This window comes from Anopheles darlingi, chromosome X, assembly GCF_943734745.1.
Source record: "Anopheles darlingi chromosome X, idAnoDarlMG_H_01, whole genome shotgun sequence".
NCBI lineage: Eukaryota > Metazoa > Arthropoda > Insecta > Diptera > Culicidae > Anopheles > Anopheles darlingi.
In genome coordinates, this window is record NC_064873.1 from 1,302,455 (window position 1) to 1,324,238 (window position 21,784).

Sequence of the window (21,784 nt, forward strand, 5' to 3'; positions counted from 1 at the left end):
CGCTCTCTGTGCACGATAAGCGGCCATCGATATGTACGTGACACAAAGTGCGCAGCGCATAATTACAGGGCCACCGTCGTGGCCACCACCACCACCACCAGCAGAGATCATCGGACCGGAAATAGCGTGCTGCAAGGAAAGGGATGGAGATAGCGCCAGTAACGGGTGCAGCACCATCGATGCAAGGACACAGCAGCAGCAGCAGCAGTAGCGAGTGAGAAGAACTTGCTAATAATGATGGGGTGTGTTGTTCCTGTTGCTGCAGATGTCCTAAATATCCACACAACCATATCTCTCTCTCGCTCTCTCTTTCACTTGCTCTATCTATCTTTCTGCATCATCGTCGTCATCGCATGCAATCATCACGCCCTTCTTCTCTGCTTAGCAGAGCTCTGCGCAATGCGCAATGTTGCGCGCACGCGCAAACCACACACACACACACACGACATACACGACACACAGAATGGGAATGCACTCACGCTAATTGGGGGAGATGCGTTTGGTGCACCAAATGAAGATGCATCTGCACCGTGCACACACACACGCACACCTCCCCCCACTTAGTAGACCGACCAATGGAAAGCAATCGCTCTCTCTCTCTCTGCACTCGTTTTGCGTGGCTTTTCATAAAAAAAACATTGCTGGCAGTGTTGCTCCCGTTTTTCTGGACACGCGCGCTCGCGCGCGCCCACACAACCGTATCGCACCAAGGGGCAGACGACCACTTCAATTTCCCCCCTTCCCTTCCCCCCTCGCGAGCGTGCATTCGAGTGCGAAGCGAAGGAAATGCACCGGAGACGATCAATCACGCAAATCGCATTCGGTAGCGAGAGCGCGAGCGTGTGTGTGTGCGTGTTTGTGTGTTTGTACAACGAGTTTCATCAAGTGTGCAGCACCCATCATCATTGGCGCTGGCCGCTCATGGTCGCCGCTTATGCTGCGCGTATTTTCTGCCTCCTTGGTGTGTCCTTGGACTGCGCGCGCGTCCCACCGTCCGTGTGGTGTCTAGCTAGGTATGTGTGTGGTCGATGGTGTTGTTTTCTGGTGCCGGGTGCCAGAAGCAGGAGAAGATCCAGGGCGAACGCCTTGAACGAAGCGCTTTCCTTTGAGGCTTTTCCTCCTTAGCTTAGCGTCCACAGACCAGGGGAGAGGGATGAAGACTATTTTCCACCGTCGCCGTTCTCCTCGCGGCCGCGATCGCGCTGCTAGCCGCTACAATCTATCAAATCCCACACAAGCCGTGATGAGGTGTGGTGAAGGTGACACGCACACACACACACACGCACACAGCAAACGAGTGCTCGGGCTCGGGCTTCTACTACTACGTCGACGACCGCGGGGCCGCCACGCCAACCTTGGCCTTGAAAAAGCCAGCACACGCCGCCACCAACAAACGAACGGATTCAACCGACAAACTCAGCATCATCATCATCATCATCATCATCAAGGCCCTTGACATCCTTCCTTCCTTTTCTGTACCCTCCTCCTCCTCCTCCTCTTCTGTACTTCATTTCTTCGTGTGCGAAATGGGAAGCGAAACGCTACAATAATAGTTAATCAGAGGGACGGGCGGGGTTAAGTGAAGAGGGAAAGTGTCGCTTACCTTACGCTTGTACCGCAGGATCGCTTCCTGTTCCAGCTTCAGCACGGTCGTGCCCGGTGGACACGGTACGACGAACCGCGTCTCACCGAAGCAAACCGTCACCTTCATGACGACGAGATGATGATGTTGATGTCGATGTTGTTGTTGTTGATGATCGAGATGAGCGTCTCGTTTGTGTCTCACACACTACTAGCACTAGAGCACATACATACACAAAAGCACACACACGCGCACACACGCACACTACTTGGGTCCTTAAAAAACGTTCCGTTCGAGAAACGTTCTCCGCCTTCAGGTTTTCGACTATCGACGTCTCTCGACTGTTCTCCCCTCTGGGGTGGTGGGGTGGGGTGGGGTCCGGCAGCACACGTACGTACTAACTGTGGCCACCATTATCCTCACCACCGTCAGCTAGCAGCACTAGCAGCGGGCCACTACCGCCAGCGCCCGGATAGGGACGCTGCTGCATCATCCTCTTCTGCTTGCGCCCGTGTGCCACCGATTTCCGTCACTTTCCGCCAACACACTTCGCACTCCTTCTTCTTCTCCTCCTCCTGGTGCTATTTGTTATCGGTCGACCTCTCTAGCTCTCGCTATCGCTATCGCTCTCTCTCTCGCACGTCAAACCTACAAACAACACAACATCTGCAACGAAAAGACAACACATCACAATGAAAACGGCGCCGACGAGGGGCGAAGCCAGGGGGCCACAGGGCACAGGAGTGACCGAAAGCGCGGCTAGGTGTGTGTACGGTTGTGCCGTTGCCATGGTAACAAACAGCAGCCAGCGAAAACCGCCACGGGAAAATCCGAATTTTCCGATCCGCTATTGACCGACGAGAAACGGCGGGGCAGGGCAGGTGGTTGATTGGGTGGAGTGAGGTGGGTGGAAATGTCCCTTCCCCCTGGCCCTGTTGATCGTTGACTCCTGGATGGATGTTTGTTGATAGAAGATAGAGGCCACAGTCATGATGTGCTGGCATGTAACGGCCACACACACACGCGTACGGGCGCACGCGCTCGCGTACACCAGCAGCACACCTGGCGTGCCCATTTAGGGTCCTTGGGGGTGCCCCCCCACAAAGAGATCCTTCGTGGTCCACATTCGTCGTACCACTCGCGATGCGCACTCTCTCTTTCTCGCTCTCTCTCTCTCTTTTTCTAGCTCATACACGCTACCTTGAATGTGTGTGTGTGCGTTGTTGGTTCGATAAACGCCGTTGTTGCATCGTACTTCTTGTGAAAGGACCGCAGGAAGAGGAGGGGGGGGATTCCAAATTCGACCAAGCACATTCTGCTACCGCGTGCGTGCGTGCGTGTGTGCCATCTTGGTGTGTGTGTGTGTGCTACGCTACGTGAGCGAATGCAAAAGGAAATCGATCGTAACAAAGAGAGAACAACCACCTGTCCTGTCCCGGTTTTTTTTCCTTTTTTTTGAGTGGTGGTAGTGGTGATTGTTCTGGTGTGTGTGGTTTACCAACACACACACACACACACCATTCCCACAGCAGCAGGACAGGAGGTGCTTAATTGATCGCGCTACCTGCTGGCATCGGTTGCTGCTGCTGCAACCAAATTCAACCGAAAAGCGTGTGTGTAGGATAACCCGGGGGAAGGGGAGGGGAGGGGGTGGTTTAGAAGCCCGAAAGGGAACGTTTATTCTCAGACACGAGACGCGCACGTCGTCGCCAGTGCCCCGGTGCCAGTGCGAGAGTGTTTGCCTTGTTTGCCTTGTGGGCTTTGGATGGCTGGTCGGTCAGCCAGCCAGCCAGCCAGCCAGCCATGCTAGGGGCCGTGGCGTGGGCTCGGGCACCGAGACACAACACCACTACACACGCACGCACACGCTCTCTGGCGTCGGCGGCGGCGTTCACCTGGCCGATCGGTCACGCTGAACGCGCAACACACACGGGGATACGCAGGCACACACGCACACACAGACGCGTCGAGCCGCGCCGCGCCGTGCGCATGTTGGTGGCAAACTTACGCACAGGATTTTGGGCTGCGGGCTGGAGCGAGCGAGGAAAACCACGAATTACGGCGAACTGGCGGCCGGTGCGCGCTCTTGCCTCTTGCCGGTAATGCACGAAACCACCAAGTGAGTGAGACAGATGTTAGCGAGAGGGAGAGAGAGAGAGCCTGCTGCCCGGAATAGTGCAGAGCAGGGAGCGCAAAAAACACAGGGGAGAGGGGGCCTCATCGCCGTCGTCGGCAAATTGAAGGCTTTCCCGGGAATCGGATATTCGGGGCTGCACACCGGGGCGGCCCTCATGGAATGGAAAACCGTTACAACGCGCGCGCACGCACGCACGCACGCACGTACGCAACCCCCGACCCGGCCGTTTGGTGAATTCCGGTGATGTGCGGTCGTGCGGCGTCGTTCGAAATTCGCCGTGCACTAGAGAGAAAAACGAGGCTCACCTATTTTGTTACACACCAAACATAACACGCACACACACACAAAGGCACGCACGCAGAAAAGCAACCGCACCACGCACCTCTAAGCACTCAATTGGCACCAACGCCAGCCCGCACAGCGCGCGCGCACACACTTGAGCGAATCGCGGGGATTTTTCCGAGTTTCCGAGAAAGGTTTCAGCAATACCGCGACCGCGACACCCTTTCACTCCGTGAACGTGCAACTCGAGACTGAGCGAGAGGGGTTCCGAGAAAGGTTCAATACCTCGCGACCGAACGCGGCAACACGCGAGAGGCGCTCTCGAAACTGTAGCCGAGACACACACACCGCTTTTTCGAGCAGACTTCGGTGCACTTTCGAGCAGCCCATTGCAACTTTTATGAAGTTTGTGTTGAAGCTGAGTTTAATCTGAAGCATGCTTGCGCATTTTGTGACTCGAGTAAGTTCCATCTTCAGCATGTATAACATCGGTTGTTTTCCTGGTTTTCCATGTTTACTTGAACAACCTCCGAGCGGTGCATGTATTTTGCTCCTTAGCCAAAAAATGCAACTCCTTGGCGTTTACCGAGCCTTTTTAAAGCTCGCTGGCCAACGAGCTTTTGAGCTTTGAGCTAGCGAAATGCACTTGGGAGCAAAATTCACTAGCCGTGGCCACACGGGGCGAAAACTCTAGCGCAAACGAAAAAATTAATGCCAAAACATTTACGCTTGCCGTTTACATGCTGTCAAACGATTATAGGTCCGTGGAGCGTAAAACCTAGAGTAAAAGCTGTTTGCAAACGGAAGGGCTCGCAATATGTTCTTTTTGTGGTTTACATCGACAGTGAGTGATCATTGCTAGTGTATTCAATCCTTTTCTTCAAAAAAACGATTTTAATTTCCTCAACCCGGCCATGTAAACATATCGAAGCGCAAAAGTTTTGGCATTAATTTTTTCGTTTGCGCTAGAGTTTTCGCCCCGTGTGGCCACGGCTATTAATTTGTAAATTTGCGCGCAAATTTTCGCTCCGTGTGGCCACGGCTACTTGGGGCGAAGTTTTAGTTTGCGACGAAGTTTTTCAGATGTGCGAAATTCACTAAGCCCTTCCGAGTGAGATAGCTTCATTCGCGTGTTTAGGTCGCGTAACAAACTGAAGCGCGCTTGTAATTTAAGCCCAGCCTCTGCACCGTCGGTACAGTAGAAATATGTAGATAACAGTTAAAAATCGAGCTAGCATAATCGAGCAGCTGGCTGGGCGGTAAAAACGCGTTTTCGCGTTCTGTGAAGTAAAACCAACATTCTTTTGCCGGTAGGAACATTGGTTCTGCAACTAAACCAATAGAACAGAATAGAACAGAACAGAACAGAACCGAACGATGGCAATCGGCAGCAAGAAATCGGCGAAGGGCTCGCGAAAGCGGAAGGCACCCTGGGCACCGGCACGGGAATTGCCGAGCGACGGTGATGAATCGGATAACCTAGCAAGCGAAGACGCTAATGCCGGCAACGATGGTAGCGTGCATAATAGTGACGAGGATAAGGAGGGTAGAGACGAAAGCGACACATCGGGAGAGGACGGTGAAAGAATAGCAGCCAGCCGAGCGTCCCACAAGAGGGTGAAGCCGTTGGCGAAGAAGAGCGTGGCCGGTATCATCTACATATCCTCCGTTCCGAAGCACATGAACGTAACCATTCTGCGGGAGCTGCTGGATCCGTACGGTGAAGTTGGGCGCATATACATGCAACCGGCACGGAAAGGTAGGGAACTCCTCTCCCCTCCGCCCCGGGTATCCAGTTTGCTCATTTGGCTTCTTTTCCAGGCAACACGGTGCGCAAACGGACGGCGAAGGGCAAACGAGCGATGCTGCAGTACACGGAGGCATGGGTGGAGTTTGCGCGGCGGCGGATCGCGAAAGCCGTCGTCCAGCTGCTGAACGCGAAACCGATCAGCACCAGCCGCAAGTCCGTGTTTTGCGACATCCTGTGGAGCATGAAGTACCTGCCGCACTTCCAGTGGATGCAGCTGAGCGAACGGCTGGCCTACGAGAAAGCCGTCGCCCGCCAGAAGCTGCGCACCGAGGTGGCCCAAGCCCGCAAGGAGGCATCATACTTTCAGTCCAATCTCGATCGCAGCGAGGCCTCCCGCAGGCGGGCGACAGCACCAGCGTCATCCTCATCATCATCGTCGAAAGGCAAAGTGTCCAAGGACACGTAATCCTCGTCCGCTCCCTGTTCGCCGTATTTTGTGGTTTTGTTTGATATTTTTATTACGTTTATTTGATAGAGCATTTACATATCCGGCCGTTTTGCCGGAGCGCGGCTACGGAACGCATCTGGCATGTGGCCAATACAAGTACAAGTTTGTGATTCCAACCGAATGGCACAGGCTTATCTGGGTTTTAGCCTCTCCTAATTGTGAATTCTGCCTGAAGTTGGTGCGCGGTCTAAAAAGAAATTGGCTATATACAGTGTTATTTGAATAAAATCGAAATCTAAATAAAAAAACACTATCTCTGGCCAAGTCAGCTCGTCGCGGATGATGTGGACATGGTTGCATGTTCTCGAATGTTAGCAGCACTTTTCCGACTGCTCGAATGTTGTTCAACAACGGGCAGTATCGTGGAATACGCTTCTAGTCGAATTCGCGTCGAGTTGACTCATAAGGCACAGTTCTGCATTACAAAGTTCAAGGTCGACGCTCGATGCTTTCGAGGATCCCTACGATGTTTCCGAGGATCCTAGGCTCTCGACAAAGCTTCGAAAAGTTTGTCATTTCAATAAAAAAAAACCTACATTTATAATAATAACTATATATGCCTATATATAATAATGTCATGTTTTCATGTTTGATTCCTGTAGCCAACTATGGCCCGATGAATATATATATATACTAAAATATGCGAAATATACAAAATAACTATTGCCCACTAGATACTTTGGACCCCCGGATTGAATCCTGGTTGACTGGCTGTCTAAATCTATTGATGACGAATAGCACGATATGGGTTTTTATGCACACTCGAGTGACTCGAGCGTTCGAGTATATTCGCTCGACTCGTATTCCACAATAGCGCCCAACGTGTGGCCAACGTTGCGAGCAGTTGCGGGCTGATTACTGTGCCAGCTCTACTGCAGATCGCACGCACCTTATTCTACGACGAACGCGTGCCCGAGAAGTTAGTTGGGTGAGGAAAGAAGAAACGTTGGGTGAGATTAAAGTGGTAATACTATATTGTAGAACGAGCTAGTGTATTATAAAGTGGTAGTGTATAGTGTGCTAAATGAGACCGCGCGATGTTCATACCACTTTGATCGCGGCCGCCATCTTCGCGGGATAGCATCGCGTATGGATTTTGGCATATGTATGGACTTTGGCATACGCCCCTTCATCGAGCATCTCGAGCGCTACCGCGCGACAAGATAGTTTACTTATGATTTTCTTTCCCTCCCATCCTGTGCATGGATGTGTGCTCCACCACCTCCCCCCCACCCCCTTCCTACCTCGTGACGGCGACCACGTTCATATGCACGCGTACGCACCGCGTAATCTTGTCGCCATGCTCTTAGCACTTGCGTTCCATTCGATGGTTTGTGCGTGCGTGTGCGACGCGTATTATCGGTGCATTGGCCTGGCCCGGCGTAGACCCTTTTGTTGTCGACCGTCGCCTCATCGGACCGGAGTGTCGATGTTTTTGACTGAGCCTCCCGCTCGCTCAGGGATGCTTTACCCCCGTGTAACGCGTGTTTGTGAGGGTGCGTGCGTGTTTTTGTGCGGGTGTGCATGTGTGTGTGTGTGTGTGTGGAAAGCAGACTAATGACCTGTTGCTCGAGCGCACGGGCTCGGCTTTTTGTTGTGGCGTTCACGAAAACGCGTTGGTTCTATGCTCTCTTTTTTTGTTTTTGGTGCACACAAACAGCAGGATTGTAACGGGAAACCAAGCTCTGGTCCTTTTTGGAGGATGAGAGACCCCACTGAACACTGTTCCTGAGGGGGCTTCCTCCGATTCCCGTACCGTACATTAGTATTCCATCTAGTTTTGTCAAAACGAAGGAAAATCGGGATGCTCTGCCCCGTGTAACGTGTTTGTGTGCGTGCGCATGTGGAAGCAGATCCTAATGACCTGTTGCTTCGAGCAACACGGGTTCGGCTTTTCCTTCTGACGTTTTCCAAAGCAAAAGCTTCGTCATTTGTGTTTTTTTTTTGTTGGTACGTTTTTTCTGGCGATTTGAAATCACATCTCGCGTTCCCCACGTTCCCGGCGCCAACGGTGGCGGTGATAATGGCGGTGGCCCATGGGGAAGCATGGTTTGGTTCGGTTTCGGTGGTGCTAATACACAGTAGTGTTGTGTTGTAGAGACTCCTCCATCGATCGCTCGTTCGTTAATCTGGGGGTTTTGTTTTTTCTTTGTTCTCTTTCCTCGTTGTTCCAGAGCACGGTTGCTGACGGTTCCGGTCGATCACGGATCAGATTGCACCGTGGGCCCGCACCCAAGCCCTTCTCCCTCCCCTACGCACACAATCAATTAATCAGTAGCAGCAGCAGCATCGCCACATCGCCAACGACGGCGAAAGAAAGAAAGAGAAAACGAAAGAAAAGATTCAATTCAATCAATCCGTGGTCCGGAAGGGGAAATACCACGCCAAAAAAAGGGTCCAAAGCAGCGTCGTGACGTTTCGCGGTGTTGCCAGCTGGCTGGTTGAGAGAAGAAAAAGGAAGCGCGGACCCGATGTCGGTCTAGCCGTTTGGGGCCCTCCACGACGTCGCCGTCGTCGTCATCATCGACGTGCAGGGAGCAGCAGGGAGCAGGAAGGATGCTGATCAAGTGTCCCTCGCCGGTACGCAGCGGAATGGCACCGATAACGCAGCAGACAGCACCGAAATCGCCCTTTACCTCGCCCTCCACGGTTCCGGGCAGTGGGCAGGGGCATTATCGCGCTACTGGCCCGGGAATGATCGGCACCAGCGATAGGGCTACCATGATACGATCCGGCGCAGCATCGGGTGCAGCATCGGGTGCTGCAGCAGCAGCAGCGGCTGCAGCAGCTGCCGCCGCCGCAGCAGCAGCAGCAACGGCCACGGCACCGGCAGTATCAGCGCGTACCCGGACCGTCGTCCTACCACCGGACATTGGACCTTCGTCGTCGGCGACAGGTAAACGAACACACCAGCGCCAGAGGATCTATCTTCTCTGTTCATCTTCTCCTTCTTGCTTACACCATCACAACGATGTGCTGGCCGTCGTCGGTCTCAAATATTAGAACGATCCGGACATCGCACCGTATCCGGACGGGACTGCCACCTCGCCTCCCCCAGATAAGCTAGTGGCGCTGGTGCGATAAGCTCACGGCCGCAGCCGCCGACCAGACGCCTTTCGCTTTCGTCAGTTATCTCAACGGCGATGATGAGCTTGCAGCGTGGCGTGCTGGCCAGACCCAGGCCACGGCGTTCAGACTGCGCAGGCCCAAGGCCACTGTTTCACTGTGAAACTGTGTTATGTCTGCCAACCTAAGCGACAACCAACCATTGCCTATTGCGGGGGTTCCTAGGAGCCTACCAAAAAGGCATACTTCAACACAAGTTCACGGCCACGGCCACTGGCATCGACAGTTGCGGTGCGCTGGTATGGCTTCTGTCAAAAACCTCGTAGCCCCGAGCTGTTACTGTGTGCTGCGATGTCTTCGCGCTCCATTCCATCGTTCGGTGTTGGATGTCGAAGAGCTTTTTGGAAGTGCGCGCCAGGCGCCAACTCGAAAGGCGCCATCCTCCGCCCGGACCTCCATACCGCGGAGTACACGCACTTGCTCGGTTGGATAGTTCCAAAATTAGAACCTCCTCCTCGCACCCCATTGTCCCTCATTTAACCCCTTTTGCGTTTCGCTTGCTCCAGCAGCAAAGCACACACAAAAGGAACTGAGACGGTGGCGACAACAACAACAAGTGAGGCAAGGGGACTCGTTCCTCGTTCCTTGGTCGGTCTCCCAATGTGCGAAATCCGGCCACCGCGTCCAAAAATAGTCCGCCAGGCGCGTGCGCTCGTGACTTACTCGTTTCCATCTTCTCGATTCTCGCTTCGCATCGACACCACTCGGCACAGGAGTCATCAGTACACTCGCACACACACACACGGGCACGGACACGGGCACAAGGCACGGGCACGGGCAACCATGGCCCTGAAGGTGTCAAGTGATAAGATAAACCGGTTTCGCTGGACCGGTTTTGTTTTTTGGGCTGCTTCGGTTACACGAAACGCACGCGCTTGTGTGTGTGTGCGTGCGTGTGTTTAGCGTTGCTTGGCGTGCTTTTACGCGTAGCAAACGCGATGACCTCCGGTCATCCGGAAGGGGAGGAGGAAGAGGGGTGTGTGGTCTGGACATAGCGTTCCTGCTGTTCCTGTGTATTACGTTGGTACGTCGCCGCCTCGAGGGCCTCGAGCAATCCGCGGAGGTTGAGTAATGGCGATTGTGATCGCCAATGGTCGCCATCATCCTCATCATCATCATCATGAATGCAAGCGATTTCCGGTTTCCGATTATGACGGTCCCGTTTTCGTTCGCCTGCGGGGCCTCAAACTGGATCCAGGGAGGGTCACGCGCGCCGAGGGTGCGTTTTTATATGCGTCAACCACGGACTAATACTACTCTCTCTCTTTCTCTCTTTCTCTTTCTCTCTCTTTCTCGATGTCTGCTCCACTTCCGGATGGTGGTTGCGCGCAGCGGTGGTAAACGCAGGATTGCGCGTCACACCAGGACCCAGAGCAGCCGGCTCTTCGTCCTGTTCGCCATCGTCCAAGTTTCACCGGAGCGTTGCGCATCGGCTGCCGCCGAAGCGGGGCAAGGTCCTCCCGGGGAAGCTGGCCGCCACAGGCCGCAACGGTGTCACCGGTGTCGCCGGTGTCCAGATGACGCGTCGGTCGGCGTCGGCGCTGCACGCCGGTACGGTAGCCGCCAGCTGTGCCACGGTCGCACAGCAGCTGACGGGCAGCTTCGACCGATCGGCTCGCACTGCTCGCCGGACCACCGCCAACAGTGCCAAACGCCATGCCCAGCAGCAGCCAGCACCGACCGGGCAGGCCGGGTTCCGTGCACTGCAAGTTAGTGGTGGTAACAGCAACACCACTGCCGCTGTCCCTTCGTTCGGCAGTAATGGCCTAACCGATCCGGGGACCACCTTTCAGCAGCAGCAGCAGCGGAAGCTGCAACAGATGATGCAGCAACAGCAACAGCAACAGCCACATCCTGGCCACACTCGGTGAGTCGTCCTTACTTTCCGGGATCTAAGCAGGGTTTCCCCAAGCGCCCCAAGGGGTGGCGATCTACTGCACACATTCTTAGGAAATCGGGTCCTTCTCGGAGGAGGAAACCGGACAGAAAAAAAAAAACCTTCCCATGATTCACTCATGCCTGGTGCTGAAGCGAGCGGAATTCCCTCCTTTACGGGGCTCCAGTACGGGGTGGTTGCGTGACGTCAAGGCAATCACCCGGTGGTGGTGTTCTCGATCACCTTCATCACTGGCTACCCCGTACGAGAAACCGAATCAGACCAGATCGGAGCAGACGGGCCAGATCCGATTAGCATTCCGGGTAAACGGAGGCGTCCCCCCCGTGCGTTTTGCTAGTGGTTCCGGCGCCATCGATCGTGATATTTGCATTGCACGATCATTGCACTACACTTGCACCTGCAACCCCCAACCACCACCACCACCACCACGTTCTCCATCTCCGCCCTTTTCTACCACTCAGAACCCCTCGCTCGCAGACAGACGGATAAAGTAGCAAAGGCGAAAGGAGAGGTGAGAGAGGCAGAATAAAGGGAGGGAGAGTGGCAGCGGAGATTGAAGATTAGATCACACACACAGACACACACACACAGACATATACAGGAACGAATAGAAGGTAAGAATAGAACGAGCGAAACAGAAAGCAAGAGAGAGAGGGAGAGAGCGAGAGCAAGAGAGAAAAAGAAAGGAAGAGAGCGAGTTGATTCACGCACATGCATGCATGCACCGTTCAGGTACACCGTTCCCTCGCGTGCAGTAGCGTCGATCCCGTCAATGCCAATTATTGACCCGGCTGAGAGAGTACGCTTGAGCCAAGCCACCGGGCCAGGGCCAGGGCAGGGCCAGGGTAGGGCAGGTCTCCGAGCAAAGAGCAAACCCTTGCATGCACAGCGAATGGCGCCGCAGGCAAAGGCAAAGGTACTCCAAATTGTGTCAACCTGAGTAGCGGAACATCTCGTGCACACTATCGAATCAAGTGTCTAACATGGTAAGCGAATGAAATAGCGGCCATTCGCGCGTCATCTGAAGGCAGCCAAGGGTTTATAGGCGGCCCCTTCGAGCTACGTTCTACTACCCCTACACCTTACTACTACTACTACTACTAGAAGAAGTTGACTCTCAGTAGACCTGTTCTCGTCTGGGTTGCGATTGATGCGGGATGAACGATTAACCGAGAGTCACCAGCACCCCCCGCACCCCTGCTCCTCCTCCCCCACCCCCACCATGGACACGCATTACTGGTGTCTGGCGGAACAACTGTCCGTTCACTGGAATCTGGACTGGACCATCGCACTGCATCCCACCCACCCACCCACCTCCACAATTCATCTCGAGCAGTTTCTCCCCCCATCCCTTACCCTCCCTCCCTCCCCCCTTCGATGCTGTGCGATGCGTCGCGCTGATTGTCTTGCGGCGGCGGCTGCGGGAACGCTTGCACTGCGGGATTGTCCGATAGCGGCGGTAGCAGGTGGTGGTGATGGTGATGGTGCATAAATGCAATGACTCGGCGCTCGCTCGCTCGCTCGAGTGCGCGCGGTCAACAGTAACAGGCAGTTGTCCGCCAGCCATCGTCGAGCGCACACTCGCATCTCTCTCGAGCAATCCGACAAACGTAGTCGACTCGGCGTCTCGGTCCGTTCATCTCCGTTTTAATTATCCTGCGTGCCGGAATTTTGGTTCCGATTTCGATTACCTCCCCCTCCCCTTTTTTTCTTTCTCTCTCCCGCGGATCCTTCGTGCAAGGAGCGCGAGGAAACAGTAACGGCTCTCTGTGCTGTGCTGTGTGTGTGAGTGTGTGCGTGTGTGTTGTAGTCTCTTGTTCGGTCCTTTCTTGGCCGGTTCTTGGCTGTATATAGGATACATACATATATATTTATACGCAAAGGTAAGCAAACGTCGCTCGCCATCGTCGTCGCATGTCGGTAGAGATCACTAGCAGCTTCTAGTGCGTCCAGAGCATCAGAGAAGCTCCCCAGCACCAGCCGGCCAGACCGGTTGAATGGTTGGTAATTAGAGTGGTTGCCGCGGGGCGGGACGATCGGATCGACGATCGACAGGCAATAGCGAACAGGCAGCAGTGGGCTGTACAGTACAGTAGTAGCAGCCTGTCCGCTACTCTCTCTTTGTAACTGTTGTCCCCTGTGTTACGTTGTGAGTGAGTCCTGTTTCTGAGCAAACTCGAAGTGAGGGGCAAAAAATTGATGATCTCGAAAATTTGTATATTATAATTAATCGGGTTTTAAACGCTTCTGCATTATTTCGCCCCTTTGTTAATCAGTTTCGCCCAGTACACGGTGTATTCAATTACTGTCCTTTTTTGCGAATCTTTAGAGGATCGCCTAGCAATCGCCTTATACAGCAGCAGAATAGCGCAAGAATAATGAGATAAAAGATTTGAAGAACGATTTTTATCTAAGCTAATACCAAGATTGCTGTTTGTATAAAACACAAATATCTATTTTTTACAAGCTTGCAAAAACACACACACGAAATCACAAACAAGATTCGTTCCCCTTCCCTTTTGTATGTTCTGCTTCCTCATTGTGTGTTTTTGTGTGTTTTTTCTTCTTCTTTCTGTTGCGCCCAGAATGGTAGCCTCGTCAGTATCACCCGTCCCACCGGCGGTGCAACCATCACTGCCATCGCAGGTTGCGTCGTCGTCGACGACGATAGCAGCAGCAGCAGCAGTGCCTGGCACTGGCGCCTCCTCGCCGAACATCCTTTCGGCTGCGTCGTCCCTTTCCTCGATCGCCTCGTTAACGGCGTCAGCAGCAGCAGCAGCAGCATCAGCACTCACTGCCCCAGCCAACAGCCAGAATGGTGCACAGCAGCAGCACGAACAGTTCTCAGCGGCCTCAGCAGCTCAGGGAACCGTCCGACGGAGCCCGGACGGGGACGTGGCGGCACTGTACGGTGCCGCACTGTCCGCACCCGGCATCAGCGCTAACCGGGACGGCAAGGTGCAGCTGGTGATCGTGGCGCAACCGGAGCAGCAGCATCGGGCCCGCTACCAGACCGAGGGTTCCCGCGGTGCCATCAAGGACCGGAGCGGAAACGGCTTTCCGGTGGTGCGGCTCGTCGGTTACAGCAAACCGACCCTGCTCCAGGTGTTCATCGGGACCGATGTGGGACGACCGACACCCCACATCTTCTACCAGGCGTGCCGGGTAACGGGCAAAAACTCGACCGCCTGTGTCGAGCGGAAAATTAATGGTACGACCGTGCTGGAGATGGAACTGAAGCCGGAAACCGGTATGACGGTGACGTGCGACTGTGTCGGCATCCTGAAGGAGCGAAACGTCGACGTGGAGTACCGGTTCCCGGATCAGACGGCGTCGCGCACGAAGAAAAAGTCGACCCGCTGCCGGATGGTGTTCCGGACCGTGCTGATGGAGGACGACGAGAAGGGCGGTACCAGCGGGGAGCTGCTGCTCGTTGCCTCCCAGCCAATCGTCTGCAGTAAGTCGATTTAGCTGCCCAGCGGCCTGTTTGACCTGTTTTTTGTTTTGCTTTAATTGTTTCTCTCTTCTCAGCGCAACCACCGGGCGTACCGGAGATCTGCAAGGCCTCGATTGTGGCCTGCTCGGTCGAAGGTGGCCAGGAGCTGTACGTGTTCGGGAAGAACTTCCTGAAGGACACGCGGGTGGTGTTTCAGCGGCGCCGAGTCCAGCCGCTCGTCGATCGCTCGGGCACGGTTGCCGTAGCACCGTGGGAGCAAGCCGTCCTACCGAACAAGGAGTATTTGCAGCATGTAAGTTAAAAAGTTGCAATTGAAACTCGGCGATCAATCATCTGGGTAGCAAATGGTTTACTTGCTTACATTTTTTTGTGCTTGTGTGTGTGTGTGTGTGTTTTGCAGACGCATCTCGTCTGTACGGTACCACCGTACGATCGGCAGGACATCGTGGAACCGTCAACCGTGAAAATGTACGTTCTCTCCGGCGGCAGAAGAAGCGAGGCGCACGATTTCATCTACTATCCGAAGCGGACGTGCTTCTGTGGTGTGGGCGAGCGGGATGCCCGGATGCTGTCGATGGTACCGGCTCATCCAGCACATCAGCAACAACAACCGCAACCACAGCAGCAGCAGCAGCAGCCGCAGTCGCAGCAGCAACAGCAGCAACAGCAGCAGCAGGAGCATCAGCTACCTATGTTTAGGCCTTTTGCCGCGGCCGTCGCATCGGCTGGCGCTTCCGTCGCATCGGTGGACGCTGTTAACGATGCCGCAGTGAATCTGCTGTTTTCAGCGAACGTCAACGAAGGTATCTAAACCGCCATTACGCTTAATACGCCTTTGTCTTGCACTGAAGCGATTCCTCGAAATCATATCAGAGCGCGCGCGCTAACAGGAAGGGACGGAAACCTGGTGTTACAAATGTGCACGACCGCTTATCCTCCTTCCCTTCCATCTTCCACTGCCCAAAAAATGGGCCCCCCTTTTTTGCCAACAGCCACCAGTTGCCAAGGAATGGAGTGCGGACGGATAGTCAGCCGCCGGTTTGCGTGATGCGTGCTCCTGCCACTGCCATTGCATAGTGTTTTAGCTATCGTGGCCTCGCTCGCTCTCTCTCTTTCTTTCTCTCTCTCTCTCTTTCTCTATCTCTCTCTCTCTTCCTGTATTCACCTGTGGCATCTCTTTCGTCAGCCCTCAAAAGTAACCTCGAAAGCACTCGTGCGCGCAAGCGGTGGTGAAGGTAACGGTACCACAACTTCCTTCCCATCAACTTAATAGCTAGTTCCGTACATCTGCATTTTTGGCTTTTGCAATGCCCTAGGAATGCCATTTCGCTAAGGTGCTACTTTCGTGGTAGCCCGTTATGGTTTTCTCCTTTCTCTCTCGCTCTCTCTATCTCTCTCTCTCTATTGGTTTTGTTCCCATTTGTTTCGCCATGTTGCGTGGCTCGTAGATTCGCAGCGTACGAACGAAACAGCGAGCGTTAGGTTGAATTGGTATCCATTTGTTGCTCTGTTTGCTAGAAATCTTCATTTTGGGAGCGCAGCGCGCAAAATCAACGATTGTTGCATTACGTTTCTGTAGTAGCTGTTTGGTAGCTGTACCTAATAACGTTTTGGCTTTAGTTTGACATATGTTTTTTGTTTCGATAAGCGGCACGAAACGCTCTCAAGTTATGTTCAGCCCGTCTAAAACAGGGGCTACTTCTGATTACGCCATTTGTTTTATGGGGTTTACGAACCCCTTTTTTACGTTTTTGCACTCCGTATTGCAGATCTCTATCGCATCTTCAGTTGTAGTATGTCCCTGATTTTTTTTTTGTGTGTCCTCCCGTATGTGTGTAACAACCACGTCATAGAAAAAGGGACATTGTGTGTAGCTTGGTAGTAGTTTCACTCGCCGCTGGCGCGTTAGTGGTTTGCAATAGTACGTACAAACTACGACGGATTCGAGCACGCGAATCCCCGTGTTTTGTAGACTTGTTTTTTTGTTGTGTTTTAGTTTCTTTTTGTTACTGGTTTTGGCATCTCAAATTGTCTCAATCGCTTGTGCGATCCCATATCATCCCAATGCGTACCCCTGTTACCCTTCATTTTCCCTTGTTCTGACAACAACAAAAAACACAATTCTCTTGTTTTTCTACTTTGCATTGGTTGCCTGTCAATGGGCACATTTTTAGTTAAGTACGAGGAGGGAAGCTCACGTGATATGCAGACCGTGTTCATGCAAAGCGCACCGACCTCAATGGACATCGGGCTAGAGGGGGGCATGATGCCTCCGATGACCAACGTGTTGTCATCGTCGCTGGCAATGGATCAGCAGCCATCGCAGCAGCAAGCGCAGCCAACGTCTCCATTTACGGGCGCCTCGCCTCCCAACTTCAAACCGGAGCTACTGGAAACGCGCAGCGGAAGCTTGCTGGATGACGAAACACTCGATCGGTTCCCCAGTGCCGCTGACAATTCGCTGGATGGGTTGCCAGCGCTGTACCAACTCTACCGGCGTCGTAGCGTCCGGCTACCGAGCATGGATATAACTGAGGATAGCTCTTCGAACATGTCATTGCTCGGACCGGAACCGCAGCGTTTGATGGACGTGCTGGAAAATGGCACTGCTAGTACCGGTTGCATGCTATCGCTGGCCAACCGTATGAATGCTGTATTCGGTAGGCCGACAGACCTACGCCAAACCATCAATGCAAACTCGTTGCTGAACGCGAACGATGCAGCGCAATCGCCGGGCTGCGACTCAAAGGAACTAGGTATCTGCCTTGAGACCGAACAAAATCTACTGCCAAAGCAGCAGCAACAGCAGCAACAGCAGCAGCATCAGCTTCAGCAGCAACAACAACAGGAGCAACAGCAGCAGCAGCATCATCTTCATCATCATCATCAGCAACAACAGCAACAGCAGCAACAGCAGCAGCAGCAACTCGAGCAGCAACTCGAACAGCAACAACAGCAGCAGCAGCAGCAGCAGGAACAACAGCAACAGCTCAGTTCATCGACAACGGCTGAACAGATGGAACAGATGATTGCCGTCAACAGTGCTAGGTTGTCTACGGACGGGCAAAGCGATGCCATGGCTGCTGCAGTGACTCAACAGTTTAACGTACAGCTTGGGACGGACGTGTTAATCCAACAGCAGCAACCGCAACCACAAATGCAGCAGCAGCAGCAACAGCAGCAGCAGCTGGAACAGCAGCAGCAGCAACACGACCAAACCAACCAGCAAAACGGTGGCCTGCTCGATCTGCCCAGCCTCGCCATTTCGAGGAACGAAGCAGCGGCTGCAGCGGTGGTAGGTTCGATCTTGCAACATTCGCAAGACTTGCTGATGCAGCAGCAGAAACCGAACAGTGTGGTGGACGTAGCGATTGCTGCGGCAGCCGCCGTTCAACTACTGCCACCAGCCACCGTCGCAATGATGCCGATGGACCGCGGTGCGGCGGTGGCTGATGTGGTGCTTGCGCACCGCGAGGAAACGAAGAAAGCGGTCCAGGATATTATACTTAATGCGGCCGCAGAAATACTAACAGCCCAGGAGCCATCGCACGCGACACAGAAAACGATCGATACGATTATCTCGATGAGTACACCCGAGATACTCACCGTTGCAACCAACTGTTCGCCGACCCTACAACCTGTACCACCTCATTTCGTGGCCCCAGCGATGGACCACCAGCAGCAACATCAACATCAAGTGCATTCGCAACAGCAGCAGCAGCAGCAGCAGCAACAGGAACAGCATCATCAACAGCACATGCAACATCATCAACAACAGCAGCAGCAAGAACAGCAGCATCAGCAGCAAATGCAGCACCATCAGCATATGCAGGACCAGCAGAGACATCAAATGCATCAGCAGCAGCAGCAGCAACAGCAACAGTTGCATGAACAGCAACAACAGCACCACCATCACCAACATCATCATCATCAGCAGCAGCAGCAGCAGCAACAGCAGCAGCAGCAACAACAAGAGCAACAACAACAGCAGCAGCAGCAGCAGCAGCAGCAGCAGCAGGAGCAACAGCAGCAACAACATGTCTTCAATTCATTAATGAATGAGTTGCTGCAGCAGCAACAGCTACAGCAACAGCAGCAAGAAGCAGTGGTTCATGCCCAGGCGCAGGAAGCGGTTGCACAGTCGCTGGCCGCCGTTCAGCCACTGCCGGAGAAGATGGAAATTGGTCCACCACCAGCGGTGGCGATGGTAACCGAACAGTCGCTGCCGCTGCCGCAACCGCAACCACAGTCCGCACCACTACCACAGCCGACCCAGCAACCGATGGATACCTCCACTGCACCGGCCGTTAGCGCTGCCTCCGGTGGCCAATCTCCGATGGTGCCAATGCCGCTCCGAGCGCTCGGTGTCGGTGCCCCCCAGCCGGTAGGCATTCGATCGATGATGGATAGATCACGGGACGTGACCGCCATGAGTGAAAACGAGCTGATCCGCTTCATTTGCCCGAATGCATTTGATACAAGTGAGTAAATGATTGCCGTGGATAGTGGTGGCTGCAAAAGGGAGTAGACACAAAGCAATTGATTCATGCGTGTGTTTTTTTTTGTTTCTTTTCAGTATGAAAAGCTCCCCCACCCCCCGCCATCACATACTGGAATGAACGTGTCCCGGTAAAATGATTATGAAGTAGCCTTGGGAACTGAAACAGGCAAGTGCTTCAGACAAATGTCTTGTTAACTATTAACGATAGGTTAAGTTTAAATTGAGTTTCCCAAAGATGTTGAAGAACGGATTGGAAATGTTACAAATCGGCTGTAATTAGGGCGTTAACGATGGTACTTTGAAATTGCAGAATGTTTCTAGGCAGTAAGTAAGATCAGGATACGAAGTGCTCGCTTCATCCCGCTCGGCCTTACAGGCTAACAACACTCACTAAAAAGAGAAGCGATACAGAACAGAAATAGTAAGCGATGTGCGAATGTGCAGTGCAGTGCCAAATTTTATTGTCCCGTTTTTTGTTTTGTTTTGATGATTTTCAGCGATTCTGGATTCGCGTTAAGAATCCCGTCATAATGACTTTAGTATTTAGAAGCGTAACATTTAAAGTAGACAAAGAAAGGCAAATTACACTATCATTTACCAAAGTACAACTCGCGCTACGTGATCACAACGAAGTATTAATACTTCTGTATACAATTTTATACAGGCAACTACCTCCATTCAGCTTCTCTCTCTCTGTTTGTCTCATTGTTAGGGTTTGATGAATGACAGCTTGCAGGGTTGTAATTGTTATATTCTCATTACCGCCGCTATGCGTGCCATCTCAGAATGTTCCCTGCGGAACATCTAGTATATGATAATCAGTAATGGATCAGGGGCTTAGGAGAGGGCTTAGGAACTTTGTTGGCCAACTTGTTGATTTATTTTCAGTTCGCATACCTATTAGTATCTATTTAAAAATGTAAATGTCTTGAAATCAAGGTTTCAAATTGGCGTCTGCATGGGCTTGTGGGAATGATAGAGAAATGTGATTGTGTGTTGGTTTCGTGAAAGGGCAAACTTTGCGTGTGGCCTTATTCCAGCCCTTGACGTTCTTGTTGGCATGGTTGCTGGCCAATCGTGAGGCACTGACGCGTATATTCGTCCAGGAGTTCGTCCCTCACTTTTCTAACTTTTTGCTCGTTTTTCTTCGGTTTTCTTCACCTCTTGTACGATGACCTCGCGGTAGCTCCTCGTTTCTCCGAACTGTACTATTATGATTATCATTACTTTTATTTATATTGCCATTACCTATATTATTATTATTATTATTATTATTATTACTATTTTGTTTATTGATTTAGCGCCGCCATTGGCCCTTGGTGGGCGCACAATTTGGAGTTTACAAATAATATTGATTTTACAAGAACTACTGCACACACACACGGCTGCGGTGCTCGCGAGCTTCCTTTATTGCCGATACGGTCGGAAAGAAATCAAAACACTATGATAATTGATAATGATAATACCGTTTGCACATTTTGCACAAATAGTGAACGAAGAAAGTTGCAATTGCACTTTGATTTACACTTTTTTCGCGCACTTTTCTCAATTTTCCCGCAAAAAAAAGGCACGTTTACCGAGCGTGCGTTTCCATGGAACACGTTTTAGCTACTGTTTTTCATTTTTTCACCCTCGTCCTGATGGAGGCGCCTGGTGGCCCGTGCACGACCAAAACACAATTCACACCAAACCAATTCGAAACCAAGGCCATAATCACCATGATCCTGGGAAAATAGACGGGCTTTCGGATGGGTTCTTTGTCTCTTTGAATCCTTGTTTTAAAAGCCCACTATTTGAAACGAATTCGAATTCGATTTTCGCTCAACGGTTCTGTTTTCTGTTTCTCCGGTTGATTGCTGCGGGCGCTGCACTGTAGCTCTAGGCTTAATCCTATCATTTACTTTTCTTTTGTTTAATGGCATTTCGCGTGAAAATAAAAGATCGATACGAAGAGAAAAGAGAGAGAGAGAGAAAAAAAATAGAAGAGGTGTCGTAGCGTATTTACAAAGCTGTAGATAGGCAGGGGGGGGAGGGCCATAAGGTGTGCCATGTCCTGTCAATATCAACCCAAACACAATAGAGAGAGGAGGCGTAGGGCCACGTGCATATTATACTATAGAATTAAATTCAAAAAAGGCAGAAGCAGCAGGAGGCAGACGAAGTGATGAAATGAAGGATGATGAAAAAGCCGATTGAAAAAGAAAACAACAGTGTGCAGTGCAGTGAGGTGCAGAGTGCAGAGTGGGGCCCCCTTTACAGCCGTCTCATTCTCGATAGTCATTAGCCGCTAGCAGGATGCATCATCATTATTATTACTATTGTTATTATTATTATGATTATGATTATTATTATTATTACTATTAACAATATATTATTACGATTATGATCATTATAAATACCCGTTATATCTGTTTCCGTATTCGAAAGTAAAACCAAACAAAATCGTCGTCGTTCGTCGTCTTTTACTGGCTACAGTCGGGCGGTTTGTAGTGTCAGGGAGTGATGCAGGTTTTTGCTGGCCGGCAGGGAATCGGCGACCACACC

The 21,784-nt window shown here is 52.3% G+C and overlaps 3 protein-coding genes across 4 annotated transcripts in view; 2 read left to right on the top strand and 1 right to left on the bottom strand.

The window, feature by feature from the left end:
• LOC125949211 (uncharacterized) overlaps window positions 1–4,240 on the bottom strand; it is a 35,896-nt gene extending 31,656 nt beyond the window's left edge. Inside the window, exons 1-2 of one of the 2 annotated variants that reach the window (XM_049676054.1) lie at window positions 4,102–4,240; window positions 1,604–2,248 (exon numbers count right to left, since the gene is read on the bottom strand). In XM_049676054.1, coding sequence (XP_049532011.1) covers window positions 1,604–1,711 — 108 coding nt within the window. In that variant the 5' untranslated portion in view covers window positions 1,712–2,248; window positions 4,102–4,240. Of the gene's footprint in view, window positions 1–1,603; window positions 2,249–4,024 lie in introns of both variants that reach the window. The other variant, XM_049676044.1, reaches the window with a different exon arrangement.
• Window positions 4,241–5,259: 1,019 nt separating this feature from the next.
• On the top strand, window positions 5,260–6,672 carry LOC125949816 (activator of basal transcription 1). Its single transcript, XM_049677206.1, has 2 exons — window positions 5,260–5,760; window positions 5,823–6,672. The coding sequence occupies exons 1-2, from the start codon at window positions 5,379–5,381 to the stop codon at window positions 6,215–6,217; spliced, it is 777 nt and encodes a 258-aa protein (XP_049533163.1). The 5' UTR covers window positions 5,260–5,378; the 3' UTR covers window positions 6,218–6,672.
• Window positions 6,673–8,815: 2,143 nt separating this feature from the next.
• On the top strand, window positions 8,816–21,775 carry LOC125952309 (nuclear factor of activated T-cells 5-like). Its single transcript, XM_049681772.1, has 7 exons — window positions 8,816–9,155; window positions 10,718–11,252; window positions 13,868–14,739; window positions 14,814–15,031; window positions 15,140–15,542; window positions 16,914–19,220; window positions 19,316–21,775. The coding sequence occupies exons 1-7, from the start codon at window positions 8,816–8,818 to the stop codon at window positions 19,318–19,320; spliced, it is 4,680 nt and encodes a 1,559-aa protein (XP_049537729.1). The 3' UTR covers window positions 19,321–21,775.
• Window positions 21,776–21,784: the final 9 nt, after the last annotated feature.